This window comes from Ceratotherium simum, chromosome 7, assembly GCF_057802395.1.
Source record: "Ceratotherium simum simum isolate JZ-2026a chromosome 7, ASM5780239v1, whole genome shotgun sequence".
In the NCBI taxonomy this organism is placed as follows: domain Eukaryota; kingdom Metazoa; phylum Chordata; class Mammalia; order Perissodactyla; family Rhinocerotidae; genus Ceratotherium; species Ceratotherium simum.
In genome coordinates, this window is record NC_141906.1 from 53925990 (window position 1) to 53948272 (window position 22283).

General features: G+C 38.0%; 1 protein-coding gene across 2 annotated transcripts in view; it reads right to left on the reverse strand.

Moving 5' to 3' along the window:
* Positions 1 to 7884: 7884 nt before the first annotated feature.
* The window catches only part of TRPC6 (transient receptor potential cation channel subfamily C member 6), a 126731-nt gene continuing 112332 nt past the window's right edge, over positions 7885 to 22283 (reverse strand). For both annotated transcript variants that reach the window (XM_004427410.3, XM_087433630.1), the window contains exons 8-13: positions 21977 to 22172; positions 21014 to 21217; positions 19011 to 19085; positions 11458 to 11541; positions 10110 to 10185; positions 7885 to 9560 (exon numbers count right to left, since the gene is read on the reverse strand). In XM_004427410.3, coding sequence (XP_004427467.1) covers positions 9409 to 9560; positions 10110 to 10185; positions 11458 to 11541; positions 19011 to 19085; positions 21014 to 21217; positions 21977 to 22172 — 787 coding nt within the window. In that variant the 3' untranslated portion in view covers positions 7885 to 9408. The remainder of the gene's footprint in view (positions 9561 to 10109; positions 10186 to 11457; positions 11542 to 19010; positions 19086 to 21013; positions 21218 to 21976; positions 22173 to 22283) is intronic.

The window sequence follows — 22283 nt, forward strand, 5'->3', positions numbered from 1 at the left end:
TACTCCCCCCTCCCGCCCCGCCCCGCTTATAATCAAGGAAACCGAGGTAGCAGAGATAAAGGCTGCTTCCTGCTGCCTCTTTCACCCCAGCAATTCCTATCATGCAGTGTCAGCCAGGCAGACCTCTTCTCATCTCTAATCTCTCTCCCCGTGTGGATGAAAGGTGATACCCAGAAGACTGGGCCCAGAATAAAGTCCTCACAAAGTGAAAAAAACAAGAAAAAGAGCCCAAGTCAAGCCAGATGTGTGTGTTCTTTCTGTCAGTCTATGGGTGGATCCTATGGTGGCCAGACAGAGATGGCTTCCCTGAGCATTAGAGATCATGTCCTTAACTCGGCTTTGATGCTGACTGAGCCTGGAGAAGTTTACTGAGACACTCACATCAGTGTTTGACCGGCAAGTCTTGAAATGGTCTCCCTCAGTTTTCTCTGCGTGGGGCCTGTTCTGGGTTTCTTCACCCAGGATGTGGCTGCCAGCACTACTGGGGTGGCAAGTGGCACCAAACACAGAATTCATCCAACAAATGTATTCATTCAGCAAATATTTTTTCAGCACCCAGTATCTGCTGGGAATTCTGAAAGTGCCTGTGAAATGAATCCTTGGGTTATGGGTCTCTAAGGGTCATGAGAAGTCTTTTTTGATGGTGATAGGATCATGAGTAATGTGAACTCAGGGCATGGAAGAGAAAATTAGTCATTGGTGTTCCTCTACGCGTTTTATTGAGGCTGCCCTTGGCTCTTGCCTTCCCCACAGCTATCTATTACATTTCTGTTACACTTTAGGCGAGGGACACTGCTATGGTGTTCTTGGTTGTAAAGTGGCCTAATTGAATGGCCCCATATTCTGGGTTTCTTTCTTAGACCCTCATCTAAAGTTACCAATTCTAGGTCTCATTCTTTAGAGGTCTGGATAAATTCATTCAGGTTAATGTTCATAATTGGTTAATGTATTACCCTTATTAAAGTTACTTTTCAAAGGAACATATTATACCTCCACTAAAAGGAATGGCAATTGGTGGGCAATTTGAAGGGCCTAGCTGCCTCAGGAGGTATGTTTGTCCAGGATGTATGTGTAACTCCCAAAACATATCATTTAGTTTAATGGAGTGAGCAGCCACCTCTGGAATAGCCTGTTTCTGGGGGGTACAGACATGACCTGGTGTAACCCCAAGTGACCCAGATGCTCCTTGATTTCCAGAGGATCCCATCCATCTCCTCTGCAGACTCAAAAACAGATATGATCTCTCAAATTTCCAAAGTTCCATGAGAAACCAAATAGCGTTTTAGAATTCTGAGGTCATCTATGGTTACAAAGAGCTCCGTCCTTGGCACTGTACATTGGGTGTGTGATGGACGCTGTTGGTGCTTCTCCAGATGCCAGCTGGCCCCTTTACAGCATATCCCTCCCCGATGTCAGCATGCTTTTGCTTCTACGTGCCTGCACCAGCCGCTCTTTCTGGAGGGCTGCCCTCGGGCTACAGGAGCTGTTGCTGAAAGTGACTGGGAGTTCACATCCCCCTGGGGCAGCCCTGGGCCAACGACTGACGTGGGAGGGGCATGAAAGTCCAGCTCAGAGGCAGAACTTCAGAACTCCTCCACTGGATCAGACTGAAAGGACCTCAGCAGGATTTTGCCTGCATCGCACAGCTGTTGGGCTTTCTCCTTCCCTGTCCTGCCACCCCCAGCTCTGCATCAGTTTTTCCTGGGCCTGGGAGCACTTTCTGCATAAATCACTTGCACGTCCTCATTCCAGGGCTCCTTCTGGGGAACTCTATTTAAGACAGGGTTCGTGAAAACAAGCAGCATGCCAAGCAACACACATATTTCTGACACCATCGTCCCCAGGGTGTAAAAGCAACCATGCTTCTTCAGCCCGAGTGCAGGCTTCTTCGAAATGTACTACTTCCAACCAGAAGACTCTTTGACCTGAAATACACGTGGCCTTCCCTCCCCCCACTTTAATGCTCTTCCTGGGGGCTTTCACAGCATTTAACATGCTGCATGTCTGACTAAGAACTCCTTGAGGGCAGAAACTGTGTCTTTATTATTGTTTGAATTTTAGGTGAAATGATTGAATAAACCACGTATTGCTGAGCACCCACAAAGTCCCAGGAGCTCGCTGGGCGTGGAGATGCGTACAAGTCATTGGATGAAAAGCGGTATTGATACCTCTTGTAAAGCACACTGAGTACTGCATTATTTTAATTTTCTGATAATGCAGTTGGTATTAATATTTTTGCAATTTTCATGATATATTGTAAAATACTGGCAGGTGCAGTCCTGGCCCCTGCACGGAGGAGGAGGATGACTGGGATGATGAGGATTATCTCCTTGGTTACTGTCAGCTGCAGATAGGTTACAGTCAATGTCTAGATTCTCTCTCTAAACTGGGCATTAGTGAATTGAGGTCATTATTCTCCCATAATGTCACAACCTCAGCCCAGATTGCTTAGAGGAGAAAGTTTAAAAAAAAAAAAGTACTGATCCTGTGACTTATTAAATGCTTTTACCAACTGCAAACAATATTTCCGGACTTGTGATTCGTCCTGAGGGATGGCCATTCCAAAGGGTGTAAAGGGCCTTAACTGCTCCTCACACCAAAGTGTTCTTTATAAAGCCTCCCTGAGCTCTTAAACCATCAGCTGGATGTCATCGATTTAAGAGAGAAAAGCTGAAATGTACACCAGGGTCAGACCTACTGAGCTGGGAGTCTGTGAGGGAAGGCAATGAGGTCCAGAATGGACGGCACCAGGCAGATGCAACAAGCTGAGACTGTCTGTTTGCGTCCTCCTCATTAGTGAGGCTAAGTGCTGAATGAATAATGACAGCAGCCAAGGGTTAACCGTATCCTGTTAGCCAATCACGAAAGATGACCGGATCATGCCTCTGAGGCAACTCGATAGGCCAGACGCATAAATGAATTCACAAGAAAAAGCTGGCATGCAATTAATTCATTACTTCCTACTACTTCTTGAGCCAAAGGATAACTTTCTTATTAAATAAAAGTATGAAGTGAATGAGTCTAGTTGCTAACCCTCCAAGAGGGAGATGGAAATCAGTCAGGAACTACCCACTGACCAGACAATGCCAGCATTTTCTTACATGGGTTTGGTATGTCCTCTGAGAAATACAATGAAACCACCAACTGTAGCCGGTATACTAAACCTAACATTGAGTCCAGGCTTCATTTTCTCCTTGGTGGATGTTGAAGAATTTCTTCTAAAGCACTGTAAGGCTATGTAGGATGAATAAATTAAAATAGGCTTCATGAGACTAGCTTGCATTAATTAGGTCTGTTGCTTATAAATCAACTACCTATATTCTGTTTTTAGTACTGCTACTGGCAATAGCACCCAGTACATTGCAATGAATATAATAGGCTTTAAATAAAAGTTTTATGACTGGGATCTAACATGGTACCTGCTCTAAGCCATCTTATGATACTGTTATAAAATGACACAAAATTATTACAATAAAAAATAACGTGCCTTGAAATTTTCCCAAATATTGTTCCAATATAATTCATTTTTATCAAGGATGGCAAATATGTGGCATGAGGGCCAACCTCCAATGTCCATGGCAAGCATAATTAATTGTCTTTATGTCATTTTTTCCTATGGGAAATCCTAAGGGGCCTCAGAATCCTTCTTAGCACAATGCTCCAGACACTACGTACCTGCTGATCAGAGAAACATGAGTTGAAACCTAAATTTCATTAGATTTTGTGTGGTTTAAGAGGGGGTGATTTAAGATAGGGTAGAAAGGGGAATTTGAAAGCCACATGCTTTTTCTAAAATTGCTAACATTAACTGAATGCTTATATGTGCCAAGTAATGTTTTCTGAACCTAAGATGTATTAACTCATTTCATCCTCACAAAAACTCTATGTAGGAGATGATGTTAGTTTTTTTTTATCATAGAAATGGGAAAATGAGGCCCAGAGAGGTTAAGAAACTTAGTGAAAAATGCACAGCTGGTAATTGTCAGAGTTGGGATTCAAACCCTCATGTTCTGGCTCTAGATCCCATACTCTGAACTACCAGGCTGAAAAGAATTCAGTAGAAGAGGTAGATTACATACAGAGACTAGAAAAACGTTGAAATCATTGAAATTTAAAAAACAGAAAGAAAAAAAGGACAAGTGAGAAAAGAAATAAAAACAAAATCCATATTTGTAACCATAATTTTTTTTCTAGGATCATAACTATGCTTTGAAAAATGTCTGATCATATATATATTACATGCATATATTATGTATGCATTATATGGTTATATATTATATATCATGACAAACTATATATATGTATATATGTGTGTATATATATTCTTCTACATATGAACAAACAGTAGCAATAATATGACAACATGTTAACATTATTCTGAAGTACAGATTTCCCCTGCTATTCAAAGGATCCCTTAACTCCACTTCGCTTTTATGAAAGACCTACATTAGTACCTGTTTTTGCTAACTAAAAGAAATATGAAAAGGATTTTCACTTTTACAAAAAAAAGCAAAAAGTGAAAACAGCATTCAGCGTTTGTTTCGCAGTGAGCCTTTACAGGTGCACCACGCACCCCACCAGTGTGAGTGGTGCCGCCAAGCTCCTTCCCCGGGAACTACACTCAGCATCAAGCCGCCATAGCTTTGAACCATGTCTGTAAGCATCAGTGCTTTATCTCCATTTATTTGGTAAGTTATCTTCGGGGTCTGGGAATGCTCAAAAAATTTTCCCATATAAATTAATGCTAATTGCTTCTTTGCTTAACGCCATTTTGGCTTACGAAAGGTATCATAGGAACACTCTACTTTCAGATAGTGGGGGTAACCTGTATAAAGTAACACTAAAATTTGACCTTTTCCAATTATTCTGAGAGATATTCCATTTTCTGAAGAAGAGTGAAGGGTAAATGTCAGATGGCTGAATCACAGAATACTGAAAAGGTTAAGGCAAAAGCAGAGTATTGCCATAGTTCTTTTAGTCTGAGACATGATAATAAGTAAACTTACGTTATTCTGAGACTGTTCTTATGGTGCTGTGAAAGTCCATTTTGATGGACAATGATTAGGACAAAAATTCAGGGCAGTGAAGTTCAAGACTTGCTTCCCGAATGTCATCATCAAGGTTTTCTCTAACGATTCAGAGACAAAAAACATCAAAATATTCTGTGCATTTCCTAGAGAACGTGCCTATCATCTGTCTACCCTTTACACACTGTTCCTGCAGTTTATCAGTGGACAATGACAAAAGCCTATGGCTTGCAGGGTGGGCATTAGAAAAAGAATAAAGGTGAAAAATTCTTAGATTCTGTACATACCAATTTTTCTCCTGTTTTTTACTTCAATGTCCTAGATAACATTAGACTTATGGAGTACTACAACTGTTATGAATATGTGATCTCCTTACCATTGAATAAGATGGCTATTCGATATGCCATTTTCATGAGAGTTTGAAAAACATGAATCAATATCCCTATGATCCACTTATACTGGATAAATTGATTATCCATCAAATGGCACTAATATATTAAAAAAACCCAAACTGTCATATAGTTGGTCAGTGTCTCTAGCTATTTACTCAGATGTACAAAAATCTCTGCAAAAATTTACTGCAAAATGAAAACTTTTCGTGGCTTGTGAATAGGTGTTATCATCAAATTCATCCTGGGGAAATGTCTTAAAAAGTGTCTGTGGAAACTTTTATGGCTGTAGCTGTAAAAATAGAGTAAAGAAGAAAATTCAAGCAATCCTTCTAATGATTCAAGAAAAAATAATACACTTGACTTAATTACCCAGGTCTTTCAGAGAGTTCATGGTGTCTCTCTCACCTCAGCTAGTCACATATAAAAGGAAAGACACAGACCACGAGTCAATGTTTCGTACAATAACAGATGGTTAGCTGACTTTTCAACTTCCATCCATGATAAGATGCTGGGCTGCACTCCCACACAACCTTTGATGAACTTGCTCACTTGGGAAGCTAATTAGATAAGTTTCCTGAGTACAACACAAAGGGTCTGGGTCAGGAATTTATATCCTTTTCTGCTTCTCCAGTGATACAACCTACACACTCTGCATCAAAGGGCAGAGATTCTGACTACAGCGTAGAAATTCATATCCAGCACCATTCAACAGCTGCGGGGACCACGGGCATGACTCTCATAAACCCCGCCTGGCTCACCATGATGAAGGAAGGTTTCAGAGTGAAAAAGGAGGCTGTATCTGCTTGTTAGAGAATCAGATCAGATGCAGCCAATACTTAAATGTGCCACTTGAGAAAACATCTCTTCCTTGGCCTCAAGTGGAAAATCGGTCCTGAGAGTGATTCTCTTAGGGGACTCGTTGGTCAGTCTGCCAGGTTGGCAAATACTGCCATACAGTCTCTCCATTTTAATTGAAATTTGGTTTGTTTTTATTATTCACATGGTGATAAGATTCTTTTATACTGGAACAGTCCTGGATAGATGGGATTGACTACCCAAATAAAGTCAATCTGTTCTCACCAGTCACAGCCATTGAATTATTGTTTCTCTCTGAAGACATCCTGCAGTGCCCCACACTTGTGCTCAGCTCTTGGCCTTGCTCACACTGTCCCCACCTCTTAATATACAGCCTCATCTTTTATTCTTTTTTAAATCTACAAACCTTTTGAAGCCAAATCTCTTTATCAGTTAATGCTATTACCTGTCTTTGGACTGGGTATGTAATGGAACTGAGGGCTTTCAGGTATGGCCCATTTTTCCTCACCTAGCGATTGAAATATAAGTTTCACATTGAGACAACCACACTCTAGTATAGTCGGTCAAGCCCACAGGTAAGTGTGAGGCCTCTGCAGGAAGGCAGGCCTGGGTTTTGTTCCTGGCTTGGACACTCTCTGTGCAAGCTACTTAGCCTCTAGAAGCCTCAGTTTTCTCATTTCTAAAATGAGGATAATAATAGTCTTTATTTTATATAGTTGTTGTAAGCATTAAGTTAGATTAAATTTGATAACTCATGGAAAGCATTTCTTCACAGTGCCTGGCACACAGTCGGTGCTCGGCAAGTGCTTCTTATAGTTGTATTAAGTCCCATTTCTTTACTTGAGTACAAGCTCCTTGAGGTCAGACACTCATTTGCTATTCCTTTCAATCCCTGGCAAAGTTTTAAGCAGACATTATTTGCTGGTAATTCATTTTATATGCCTAGTAAAATCATACTGAATTTGTGTTCTTTTTCAGTTTCAGAGTAATGAGAACAGCAGAGTAAAACTAAGCATTGATGTACAAAAACAGGGACTTCCTCATGTTCATTGCTGGTGGTTCTGCCATGAGGAGCGGACAGGGCTTGGCCCTTGGGGAGCAGCTGTGTGGTCAGTGTCAGACATCACTGATCTGTCCTTTTTATGCACCCAAACCTCCAGAAAGCACCAAATCTGAGAGGAGAAATACGACAGAGAGAAAGCACAGTTTAGATAAATACATTTCAACTTACTAGTCACTTTATTTTAAAAGGTTAAGCTGACTGCAACGTGAATATAGGATTCAAAGCCAGTGGCCTTGAGCCTTACTAAAGATGGTCATGCTTAATGACCACCCTCTGACAATATACCTTTAATTAAGCTCTTGTTGGAATTTTTAAAGCCCTTCTTAAAATATAGTTTATTTCTCTTTTCGTCTTCCAATGAAAAGGAAATTAGAAGAGGTGCCAATTTGGCTGCACTTTGATGAAAATCTGCTGACTTCAGGACATATTAACTTTGAACAATAACAAGTGGCACTTGGTGGTAATGCCTTTTACTGGGGAACCCATAGTCACGCCTGTGATATTTCCCAACACTTATATCTTGTCAAGTCAACCCATCTTAAAAGACATTGAGGAATCTGAATATCTTTTCTAGAGTCTTCTGGAGTCAAGCCCATTGGCTGTCCTAGAGCCCTCCTTAGCACAGAGGCCAAACTCTTGCATGGCACAGCACACAAGCTTTGTGGATGTTAGGTTATTTTAATTTGTTGATAGTGTATTTGGTATGAGGTTAATTTTTACAACTTTTAATTCAGATATTGTCACAAAACATTTGAAAACAGACCTTTGCTGTGTCACTAAATAACTTCTCAATAATAGCCACAAATATAAAATCACTGAATGTAAAATTTCAGCTGTATTTTCTGACCTGGTTACATAAAGGTTCTTGGATTTAAATTACATCAAAGTTGGGACTAACCAGATTTTCTGTGACCATTTTATCTTTAAAAGAAGTTAGAAATTTGCTTTTGAAGCCTCTCTTTATTGAATTTAAAGCAGCACTTCCAGTTAATGTCCAACATCATTTAAATGTTGATAGTCTTTGAGTAGTTGAACGGATGAACCTTCATTTCTCTTTTTTAGTTGTTTTAGGTCTTGCCTCACATCATCAGCAAGTCCTAACAACCTCCTGGGGAGTGCTCATGAATGCAAATTCCTGTTTCATATATTTTGAGAGGATGGTAGAACATATCTACAATTCCAGGTAAGTATTAGCAAGTTCCCTCAACACTTTTTTTCCTTTACATTCAATGCCAAATGTGGGAATTTACCTGTAAATGCCTTCAAAAATGGCACAAAATTATGCTATAATTGAACCAAATAACCACAATTATTTATGGCCTTGATACGTCTCCAATAAAGGGTTCTTATTTGGTCAATAATTTTTCAGTCACAATAAAAAATTATAACAAAGAGCTTCTGAGTGTCAATACTGGCTGCAAAAGAAAATAGGGCAAGCATTTCACACGCATGTGTGCGTGTGCGTGTACACACACACACACACACACAACTGAACCATGTTTCCAGGATTCAGTGGAGGAAGCACTTTTTCCCTGTTAGGTGTAACATTTTCAAAGAGATGAATCAGAAAATTTAGGAAAGATTTAACTTCATTTTGCAGGGACATTACCAATTGTATTCTGCGGGTGCTAAGCAGGGCACATGATTAAACAGCATTCTGTAAATGGCCATACATTGTTTTTCTCTAGATTTCAGGGCTGGGAAGTCACCATCAGGGGATCCATAGAGCAGGCAAGAAGGTCCCTGAAGTCACCATCAGGAGAAATACCACAGTATGGCATGTCTGCCCCTGCCAGCTGAGATGATTCCCAGGCAGATACTACATGACAACCACATCAGCACAACAGTTATACTCAAGAAAGCAGTTTATAAAACAAGCACCAAACAACTGGGCGTAATTTTCATCATAATCTGAAACCTTTAGCTAAACAATGAAATTTAATCACCAAAAATATTAAATATTAGGGTTCTGGATGATAGGGTGACCCAAGTCATCTTTGAACTTTTTCTTATTTAAAAGGTGGTCAAATCAGCACTTAAAAAAATAAATCAAAAAATAATATGGCTTCAAGTGGACAAATAAATATGGATTTTTAAGGAAGTCTTTGCATTATCTATTGCTTTCCTCTCGATTTGGTTCCATTGATAATTTCTCCCCAAGTTTTCTAATAAGTTGTGCTAGGTCTTCTGAATTCTGAGTTTTTTCTTCAAGGAGTTCATAGCGGAGACTTGAGATGTCCTGTTTAATTTCCTTCAGTTCCCCTTTTGGAAAACAAGAGTGGTAAGAAGTTAACTGTAAATATGTAATGCACAGAAACTAGTGACACAGGGATAGACTGAAATCTGTCCTAATTCCACACACATCTGTATTTTGAATCCTTTCAAAGGAAATAACTTCCTTACGGAGAGCCTTTCTATTTTCTCAGCTAAGTATTTTGGTTAATGAAAAGATTATAGAGAAAAATTATAACAAAAGTCCTTTTAAAGTAAGTTAAAGGGACATGTTGGTAGCAAATGTTGCTTGGGTTGGGGGCAACAACCCTTCACTTTTCCCAACCACTTCCTCCTCATTCCAAGCCCCCCACAAAAACAACAGTTACTTATCTAGCAAGTGGCATCTGCCCCCAACCGTGGAGAAATAGCCTATTTCCCCAGTATTTAACAGTATTGATGGTCGGTGAGATCCTGTCTTCTCTTCCCCTTGAAGCTCACCCTTCCCATGCCCATCTCTCCCACTCTCCCTCAGCTCTGCATCGGTCCCCACGTCCTAGCTCACACTCAGGGGCCGACTTGTCCCCGTGTTCAACTCACCTTCATTCACTTCGTCACACTCCTTATCTATCTGGGCTTTGAGTACATATCTTTTAATGAGCCTCTTCATTATTTTCTACACAGAGAAAGGAGAAATCTATCTCAGTTTTTGTTCATGACAAATCTCTCATTTGGAATAAGTTTCTAGTCTTTCTCCCTTCAGTAAGTACTTTAGAAGTGATGGCTATCAAAGATTAAGATGATTCGTCTGGCAGGGAACGCACACTATCTCCAGATTTTTACAGCAATTTTCACATCACTGGGGCTAATGCCTCAAAAGCTAATTCTTGAGAAAAGAATAAATTTAGAGCAAACATTTAATCCTTGATGTTCATTGCTTGTGTTTTATTTGAAAAGTATTAGAGCAAGACCCAGGCTTTCAGTTGGGCAGATTAGAGGTGTGCAGAACTGCACGTGGAAATGGAAAACCAAGCAAATGTACACTCGTTTATGTTTTTTCACCTCTTACCAAAATATGTAGCCAGTTTTGATTTTATACTTGTAGTAATTTAGGAATGGCTAATTTCAATGTAATAAAGTTTCTCCAGTACCCGGGCTTCTGCCACGAGGATGCTGCTCTTACTCCGTACCATTCATGAAAAGTAGGAGGTTCAGCACGTGTGCAGAAGGTCCTGGGTGGATATACAGCTAAACCAAACAGACTACCTAAGCCCCAAATCAAATGGTGGACAGTAAAATTCCACTTTCAAGAACTTATTCTAAGGAAATATTTGGGTACATAGATAAGTATATTCATAGTAGTACTACTTGTAATAGCAGAAAAAATAAACTCGTAAATGTCCATCCTTAGGGGATTATTTTAATAAGTTATATATATGTACAAAGGAATACTACATAGCCATTAAATTTAATAAGAATATATGTTTTGTAGAATGAAAAACTATTACGCATTAGATAAGTATTATTGACTCATTTATATAACATATACATTTATATAATATTAAAATATATGTGAAACTAGACATATACATATAATCATCTGGCAGAATATTCGCCAAAAGTAAGTAGTCTTTATTTCTCATTGATGGGATTTGAGGTGAATTTTACTCTCTTTATGTTTTTGTAAGGATAGACTTTTAAAAAATGAACGTGTAGACTCTAAAGCTCCATGCCGAGACTCAATCTATTTTGTTTACTTAAGTATCTCCAGCACTTAGAAAGTGCCTAGCACATAGTAGTTACTCAATAAATATTTATTGAATTAATATATTATTTTGATACTGAGAAAAATATCATAATAGTTCATTTTCATTTTAAAAAATTGCATAGTTTGAGATTCTAAACATTGCAAAAAACTAGCCTCATTTCTTAAAAAATTCATGCTTACCTGATACTGTCTTGGAGGATTACTGAAACTATTTAACTGGAAATCTTCTGAGCTCCTTATACTTGATTGTTTACTGTGCCCAAGCTATAATGTGAAAAAAATTAGAAATCCTTATTTAGTTTTTCTTTTAAATAATGTGATGAGATTTATTTGTTACACATATAAACTATAGTCTCATATATATATAAATAATCTTATCTATATGTATAGTGCAATTTTAACTTAATTTGCTTAATTTTCTGTCTTCCAAGACAAATCATAGGCACTTCAGGTGTGCTCATTCTCTCAACGGCTGTTAGCAGTTGTTGGAGAGTCTCTTAGACCTCGTGGCTATCAGTCATGCTGTCATGAGAGTCATGCTTTAACCTTCCCACAGATACATCTACGTTAGAGGAAGAGGCAAACGAGTTGGGAAAAGAATAGTAGTGATCTTAGAGTCCACTGATGACGGATCAACAGGCCAGCATGATTAACTACAACATCCATGCCTGTAGTAGGGTCTGACGGGGATCCTGAAGAAACACCAGCAAAAGACTTTGCTGTGAGATAGAATTCAGTGCCAAGAAAGCACTACTTAATCCATTCGAATTTTACAATCTGTATAGTATCCCATTTGGGCAGTACTTTTCAAATAATATATTTGCTTGAACAGGCAAATAACAAAGAACTAAAGCAATCTGCAACAAAGGTGGTAATATACCATACTAATATGTTAAGAGGATGACTAAAAAATTCTTTAAGACATTTTCCAAAGGGAAAAAGTAGTTTTACAGAGAAATAAGTAGGAGAATCTGGGTGAAACAACGCAATTCCAAATTTGTACGTTTTTGGTGCACAACTGTTTTCTAGGGGATGAGAAACTTTAAGACTGTCTTCAAAGACAGCCATGGGTTATATTTCCCAGTGACATCTAACTTGCTACAAGTAAAGCTCAATTAAAATTCTTAACTCAAAAGTTAATTCTTCAGTGCTTTCATACTTTAAATGGCCACATGCTGAATTATAACAGCTAGGGACACATTCACCCATTGAACAAATATGTATTGAGTATCTTCTATATGTAAGGTGCTGTGCTATATTCAATGAACACAAACAATTATGGTCTAGCTGGGTCATAATAATAGGAAAAATATGGAAAGGCTGATAAGATCCATAAAAAACAATGTACAATTTTGAAAATATTGTTTAGATAGCATCCTTTTTCATGTAACTATTTCCCTTTTTCTTTTACCCTCTCTAAAAATGTCAGCAAAATATCCATATTGTTTTACTTTATGTTGACTTTAAAAACCATTAAGACAAAAGTATACAATCGACCGAATTAACCAAAGAGAGGCAGCTTGGGTTCTCAAGGGGAGCACTTGATGGAAACCTGCAGACTAAAGTCTGGCTCTGCCACAAGTTAGCTGTGGAATGTGAGGTAAGAGGCTGAAACTTTCTATAATCTCTTCTGACAATGAAGGGAGTGGTCTAGTTGACCTCTATAGTCCTTCAAGTTCTACTAATTTATGAATTCGTGAAACGAATGCAAACTTCAACGTATTTTTAATTTAATTTTAATATTTATTTTTAAATATAATTATTCATTTATTTTTATAATGATATAATTATTCCTGGCTTTCAAACTATGATTTATGCCTAAAGAACATCATCAAATGTGATGACCAGGTTCAAGCTCACTTGCATCCCCCGGTTTTTATGATAAAGCACGGAGGGTGAGGACAGGTTCATAATCAAAGGGAAAGGATCCAGACAAAGGGAATCTTTGTGCATCACGCCTTTGATTTATTAACTATCTATTCATGAACTTACAACATCATGGTTGCAAATCATCAATCTGACGTCTCCTTCTTTCATTAGAGGTGACTAGTACATTCTATGGTGTTTATGGAAATAGGAAAGTGGAAATTTATGCTTCTTTGGGATTTTTTTGAAAGCAAATGAGTGGCCCTTAATACTCAATATGCCAGTCATCCCCAATTAAGGTAGCTCCTTAGCACATCATGCCTATGGAAATAATCCTTTTCTTATTGAAACTTAATGTCACACAGGCCTTCTTTCATTCACTCTTTTCTAATTTAAGGCCTTTGTGTTTGCTGTTCCCACTTCCTGAAATCCTCTTTTCCTGGCACATTACCTGGCTGACTTGCTCTGTCTGATCCTTTGGATTTTAGCTTAAAACATAAGCTCCTCAGAGAAGCTTTCCCTCCCTACCCTGCGAAAAATAGATCTTGAGCAAGTTAGGCCTTCTCTTTCCTTCAGAATGTGCTTCACGATTGACAACTATTTTATTCACTAGCTTGGTTACATGTTTATTGTCTACATTCTCTAGGCTCTAGAGAAGGAGGGACTCTGCTTAGTTCATCTCAGTGTCCCTGGTGCCAACATTGCCTGGCATATGATATGACAAGTGCTCAAAAATTGTTGGTTGGTGAAATGAGTAAAGTAAGAAGAGCTTCTGGTCACTAATGGACTGCATTTGGTTTCTGGACACCTTGCTATAAAAAACATGTACAATATAGGTTCATAAACCAGTTGGTTGCAGCTCAACTGCATGGTAAAGATACATCTGAAACATGGGGAATTGGTTTGAAGCCATGAGGCAGATGCCTTACAAAGTAACACAGTGAATGGCACAGAAGAGGTAACAGTTTCAGGAAAGCCAGAGAATGGTATTATGTTCATTTGAGAATGGGTATGATTGTGGATTTTTCAGAGTAGATCTTGAAGTGTCAATGAACACAGCTACCGAGTGTTCATACAGTTTCAGCACAACATGCAGCTCTCCCCTGCGTGCACTCAGTGGATAGAGTGCAGGGTCTCTCAGTCACAACATTTTTGACACTTTGGGCTAGATAATTCTTTACTGTGGGGAGATTTTTGTGCATTGTAGAATGTTTAGCAGCATCCATGGCCTCTACCTACTAGAGGCCAATAAGAGCTCCCCTCTCTTGTGTGACAACCAAAAATATCTCCAAGTATTACACATGCACCCTGGGGATGCTGGAGAGGTTGGGCAAAATCACCCCTAGTTGAGAACCACTGGTATAGTTAAATGATATATGACTAAACAGTTGTAAATTCATTTGGATTATTTTTATGTGACTAGTTCTGCTCTAAATCTGAAATACGAGTTTAGATGCAAATATAATATTTTTTTCAGAAAATTTCTAATCAGTTCTTAATACATAGTAGGTATTCAATAAATACATGTTAAAAATTAAATACAAGAAATAGTACATAATGTATAGTAGTACATAAGGACTATTAAACTTACCCAATGGTGCAAAGAAGCATTATTACCACTTGGTGGCAGAAAATTCTAATATATAATTGTTCCCATGTACAGCTACTAAAATAGACTGGAAATTCAAGGGAATTCAATTTGCAATATGAATAGTATTTAAATCTTAGGGATTTGGGTATTTATAGATCGTAATGATACGTATATTGTGATGGGAATGGGAAGGGGGAGCTGGTTGAATGGAGGCAGGAAGGACTGGGTATCAGCTTTGCTCCTGACTAATACGCTAATATACACTCTCTGTTCTGAAGGAACCATTGCCTAACGTTTTTTTTTTTAACCTGCTCCCACATTTCCTGCATTCTTCATGTTTTCTCTTTTTCATTTCCTAGTAATTAGTTTATTAGGATTTCTTACCCCATTATAGCTTCATTGTAGGGTTAGAGTGAGGAACACTAAACAACTTGTTTGTTATTCATTAAGAGGAACAAATAAGCTTCAGTCTTGGGAATTTATTATGTTATTTATATTGTTGGACATAGCAACAGTTCTGGGAGTCTCCATTCCTTCCAAGCATTAAACGGCCTGAGGCAAGGAACAAAGCAATGAACTGAGAAGGTATAGGCAATATATTCATTCTGCAGGAAATGCAGATATCAAATGAAGCCATGTGGTACAGTGCTTGTAAACTTCATGCTTTGAAATCAAGTAGATGTGGATTTGAATTCTGGCTCTGTCACTCTGAAATGGGACTTAGAGTAAGTCATTTCACCTCTACTATCCTCAGGTTACTCATGTATAAAATAGGGAAAATAAAATTACCTACCTTCTAGAGCTCATGTGAGGATTAAAGAGATAAGATATGTAGAATACATAGTTGGACATACAGCAGGCGTTCTACAAGTGTCAACAACTGTTATTACTGTACAGAAGGATAAAGATCTACTATGTGGCTTTAGGCTTATTTGATGGCTAGTTTTAATCTAGTCTATTTATTCTGGAGATACTTTGCCAAATATTGCTTTTTACTGATGTGTCCAAGCTCATGACTAAGTCATTCAGGGAATGGAGTATTCAGTGATTCCCACACCCAGATGAGCATTAGACTACCCTAAACTCTTATTAAAATATACATTTCCAGGATCCATTGCCAGAGATTTTAACTCAACAGAGCTGGAGAAGAGGATTGAGAATTTGTACAAAATCACCTGGAGAAGTGGCCCTGGGGACAGTGACGAATTGGAATCACTACTTTATGTAATTGTTTCATCAGATGATTAAAAAGATAGTCTCTGACCTAATTAAAAGCTAAAGGATATAGTTCCTGGATATGTAATTGGTTAAAAAAAATCTCCATGTCTCACTCAATTCAGTGCAGAACAGACCAAAAATAATGAAATAACATGTCTGTTACTGGCTTACTATATAGGGTGCAAAAACCTGCTCTAAAACTGACAACTTAAAAGTGATCTGTTCTGGAGCTGAAATAGAGCAGTTATTCAAGAAGTTATTTGGCATTTTCAGATTTACACATGTAATACAGTATGGCACATTGACTCAATTTATGTTATCCTTTCAGACTGTAAATCTGAAAAGCTATGGCTAGCAACCATCAAAGTCAGTGACCTTCAGAGCTGAAGGATATGATCGCAGATAATAAATAGGTCTGCTTACTTTGTTTCAAAAAGTACTTTTATATGGCTTATCCTACCAATTTGTATGGAATACCTGGAGCAGATGGGAAGGAAGGTGTGTGCGACCCAACCACTTTAACCTTCAAGGAGTCAGAGGGAAGACTCAAATGAAATAGAAATTTAACTGTGTTGTTTTAGACATAGACTTTATGAAAAAGAATGAGCAAAAGCCATGTGAATTGAGTAAGGAATAACGAACCATGAGAGTTTTTTCCTCCATATCAGGGCCAAACGTGTCCCAGGAGGAGTCTATCTCAGTAATAATAGGCAAAAATGATTGGAAATATAAATAGTTGCTTTAAAAAGCATTTTCTCAGGAATATAGTTAATACATTAAGCAATATAAACCAATGTTACTGCAGTAAAAAAAAAAGAAAAAAAATCACAACAAAACAAAAATACATTAAGCGAAAGCAAGCTGTGTGAAATGTGCCTCAATTTTTGATCATCACAAGCTTACATGGCAAGGAAAATAGACACTCTGTTGATTTGGTCCTCTAGGAATCAAATGCCAAGACAAAGTTAGAAGGATGAGATGTATTCAGAATAATGCCTATGAAGGATAACAATGAGTGGAATCAAGAGAAGGCAGAAAAAGCTTCCAGACTGTGAGGCTCGGCTCACTTGTCAAAGAGGGAAAGTTAAGATGATTGTGTGAGAAAGTCAGCCAGCCCAATGGGGAGCTCCAGCGCAAAGACTGCCCAGAGAGGGGTCCTGCGCTGGCAAGAAATGCCCATAACCTAAGAGCATCGCCATGGCAGGAAAGCTGAGGGGGATCCCAACGGTGCTGTGGCTGAAAGCTGTCAGCTGACCATACTCCTTGAAGCAGGCTGTCTCTTGAAAGCAGATACGAGAAGGCTGCCATAATAAACAATTACACAGAAAGGTCTCTAGACGGTTAAACTGACATTGGAATCAACATTTTATTGATCCACAACTAGAGTCAGATAACTACAGGCTTAGTATTGCTCTTAGTTTGTTTAATCTAGGATTAAAATATGTGCTATTGAAAAAGTGTAAGGTAATCCAAGCCTTGTTTAAATGATATAAAATGTATTTTTCAGATGATTAAAACAAATATTAATTCTCTACATTTTTGGAAAAACTACAAAGAAAATTAAATTATTTGATTTGAGAGATACTATGGTTTCTGTCATAAAGAAAAAAAGGAATTTTGATTCTCCTTGAATTTTTCTCATATTTGTCCAATATTTATTGTTATCATGCATTCATCATAGTTTCAGCACAAGTAGTTTCTTACTGGAAAACTATAAAATTCAACTTACACTGACCTACTTGTCCAGAATTTTTATTGAGTTATTAATAACCGATAACAAAAAAAGCCACTTCTATAAACAAGTACTTTACATTTGTATAGTGTTTGTAATTTACAAAGCATCAATTTAATCCTCCCAACAATCTGTGTAAGGACTGTACAACTTGATCGTCCGTATTTTACAGAGGAGGAAATTGAGGTTCAAAGAAGTTCAATGAATTGCTAAAGGGGCAGTGATGAGATGAGATCCCAATCTTCTGAGTACTTAGTTCAATGCTCTTACTATATCAACACTATCAATAGTTAAGAGTATTCCTATTTTGTTGGGGGAGGAACATACTTAGCTTAAAAACAAAACAAAATAGCATCCTTCCTTGTCATTTGTGTCCCATGGGGTGGCCCTGTAGCATAGTGCTTCCTAATGAGATCTAATAACAGAAATTGTTGGGCGGACTTCTGAGAGTGGTGGCAGATTCAGCTAACATGCCCACTTTTCCTTCACTCTCCTTCCTTCTTCATACCTGAAAAGTGGGTGTGATGGCTGGAGATGCAGCTGTCATCTTGCATCTGACTATGACAAAAAAATCCAGGTGAATCACAGAGACTCACCCCTGACAACAGTCCTCTACTGCCTAACTCTGGAGAGATTAATAAGAGGGGAAAAACAACTGTCTTGTTTAAAACACCGTGACTAGTTTTTTTATTATGTGCAACTGAAAGCAAGTCTTACCTGATACACTGCCCTTCTCCTAATTAATTTATTTATAATTTCCCTTAGCAACAAGCATTTATTGCACCCCTACTATGTGCAAGCTGCACCTCATCATTGGGGATTTTGCCACTCCAAATAAGGGAGCTGATGCATCTCCAGAGCACAGTGCTCATTATGAACCGTGCTGACTACAATAGCTATTGAATTCTCAAGGTGCCTTTTTTTGACAGCTTCTTGATTACAAATAAGGAGGCTCTGCTAGGTGTGTATACTCTCCACCTGAGCTGCTGAGTTAAGTTAATCATCTCTAACAGATCCCTGATGAATTCCTCTATTATTTTAATTTTTCCTTCTTTACATGACTATTCATATATTCCATCACCCATAAGCACTCAAAAACATGTTTAATATCTGTCTTAAATATACATGTAATTCTTTTTGCTGTTAATTGGATACAGGCTTATTTCCACCTCTCAATAACAGATTCTTTGAGCATTGTTAAGATAGTTAAATTCTTTAATGTGTCTATTACCTGTTTCTTGAAATTGCTTCTGAACATCTGTCCTCTTCTCTGAAAAGATAAGCCTGATAATATGCATGATTTCTTATTTTCAAATATGATCTTACCTGTTTTTTGTCAAGTGATAATTTTGAAAGATTTTCATGACTTCCCAAAATTCCAAATTTCTTTTCTTCATTTCTCTTTTAAAGATAGAGAGTAAAATGAGTACCATTGCTAATTGTACATTTGGAATTATAAAAACAATTTCACTCTTTCTTTATTCTACATTTTAAAGGCCATCTGGTCTAATTCTCCAGCAAGTTTCAATAAGAGAAACATACTCTTATTGGGTTCTTCCCATTGGTAGGCACTTAGACATTTCCTTTGCACACTGAATTGCCTCAGGTTGCACTTCTAATTAGACCTGTAAATGACGCTCTTAACATTAGTAAAGTGAGGAAAATTTTTGCTACTCAACCCACTGAGTTCTATAAGTTATACATCTGGAAGAATGTTGTAGATGGTATATTTTTATAAAACTCCTACACAAAATAATCATAATAACTACATTTATAGAGGACTTTAGAATTCTCAAAGTACATTTACCTATTTATTTGATCTGATCTTCATGGTATAGATATACTTTTTTTTTTTTTTTTAAAGATTTTATTTATTTATTTATTTTTCCCCCCAAAGCCCCAGCAGATTGTTGTATGCCATAGCTGCACATCCTTCTAGTTGCTGTATGTGGGACGCGGCCTCAGCATGGCCGGAGAAGTGGTGTGTCCGTGTACGCCCGGGATCCGAACCCAGGCCGCCAGCAGCGGAGCACGCGCACTTAACCGCTGAGCCACAGGGCCGGCCCTAGATATACTTTTTATTCCCATATTACAGTTGAGGAAATTAGAGCTGAGAGAGTTTATTACTTATTTGAGAACCCCAAGTCATAAGTGGCAAACACAGCCGGAACTAGAATATTTCCCTTTTATTCAATAATAGAATCTTATAACTGCAAGGAAGCTTTACAATCATTTGGTTCAACTGCCCACCCAGCGTAGGAAGATCTTCTATAAATTTCTAATGTTGGTCATCCAGCGTTTATTGATTACTTGTAATGATGGGGAGCTCACTACTTCATAAGACAGCCCACCACTTTCTTGGGCAGATTTTGTTACAAATTTGTTTTTACATAGAACTAAAATTGAACTATTTGCAAGTTTTACCCATTGCCTCTCTTCCTTTTTTTGAAGAGACAAAAAACAAGTGTGCTCCCTAGCCAAAAGTGGGAATTCTAAAGATATTCATCTTATTCCCCTTTGATCTTCCTCTTCAAATGAAACAGCTAGCTTCTTCAATTCCTTATCATACGACACTGTATCCACACTGTCCCCTTCCTGGCCCTCCCCTCTGAATGCATCTAGTCTCTCAATGACCCTCTTGGATGTAGAATTCTCCACCCAGCAGAGTTCCTTGCATAGAGTAACCCCCCCCCCACACACACACACAGTTATATACAACATTCCACATACACTCTAAACTTTTCTGAACATACTGTGATCATCCTACTACCTCATCTAAGCACTATACCTCTTTTATGGTTTCTTGAGATTGCATTGCCTCATGAGATTGTTGTTTCCAATTACTACCCTTAGATCTTTCCTTCTTGAACTACTCAATGCCAAACCTAGTCTCCCATATTGCATGTGAGCAATTGATTTCTGAACTTTTTAATGTAAAAGTTACTTAAAAGTCTTTTAAATTCCCCCAAGTCATAATCAGCTACTGATGCTTTACCTAGCTGTGTAAATTGAAGGTGAGGGACGGGTAGCCACAACAGTGAAAATGAGGCCATTCAGAATAGCTCTTCCTTTCAGTACCCACTTCAGATAATGTGATACATTATTTTAGTTACACTTCATGAATTTTTCTTATATTCTTTTAAGTAGGAGACGTCCAATGTGCTCCTGCTAGACAGACACAAGCCAAAGTACGGTGTTCAGCTAAATGACTGCATTTGAGAATGGATGGACATGTTGTCACGGACTGCTTCTTTTTAAAGGGATGTGGTACAGTGATTATAATGGTTGCAGCATCTAAAAATATAATTATAAATATTAAGTCAAATTACCTTGTTCATCTCTGCATCTTCCTGGAAACCTTTTTTATGACTCTGGAACAGCTCAGAAATCCACTTTTTAAGCCTCAGTAAGAGATAAAACAGGGACTTTGGACTTGGCACCAGGTTGAAGGGAACAGGAAGAGTTCTTCCCTCCTCAAAGTAGGAAAACCAAAGCTTGGCCCTTGCAAATTTCCATTCCACATCAGCATCATCCTATGCAAACACACGTGACACTTCAGCAAGCAAGTGCATAAACAGAATTACTGCGATGCTTCTAAGATGGTGTGGCTAGGTGGAGGTAATGATGTCTGCAAACACTCTCAGACCCCAAAGACCACTCCAATATTTTTTCAAAATATTAAGGTTCTATTCACACACCCTTTCCTAAATCTGTCTAAAATTTTATAAGGCTTATAGAACTATAGATCTCAAAACTTCCGTATGTTTATAAATACACTGAAAGATACAAGTGTATTTTCCTACATTCTGAAAAACACTATGAAAAATTATTCACTCTTTTATTCTGCACTAGATCACTAATTTGATTAATTCGGGACACAGACCAAGATTTCTGGAATAAAAATTACACCATCACTCTAAATTTCAGAAAGTGTCACTTTTGAACATCACTCAGAAAAGATTTGGAGAATAGTGGTATTCCTAAGCAATAATTTTTTTGAATAAAATATAAATTCATGCTGATAATAGTATTTCTGAAGTGTTTTTTTTTTTTAAAAAAACAATCACGAATCAGACATTTCTCTTCCTTATGCCTTACTATCCCACCACACCCACTGATGTTGCATTTGGAAGCAAAACATTAAAATTTTCTAGATTTCTAGTCAAACAAGTATACAAAACAGGGAAAGAACAGAGGGAAAGTAGTCTATATTTTCACCACCACTGCTGAGTTGATCCCTGGAATAGTTAAAACATGTAGGTACAGAGTATATAAACGTATAGAGATTGTACCTCGATTTCCTGGAATGAACTGTTGATCATTGCAATTAACATATTTAGCAAAACAATGACCATTGTAACATTATAGACTCCATAAAGAACATAACCGATGTTTTCAATGAATTTGTGATTATAGTTGATGACCACTGACTTCACTTCGGACAGTCCAAATATAGCCCAGAACAGTGTCTTAAAACTCTCCTCCACCCTGGGGAAAAATAAAGAGAGAAAGGAAATAATAAAGTGTATAAATAAATGACACTGGTACCATCATAAAAGTGAGTTGATTTAGTGTCCTTGCAAATTATTAGATATTCAT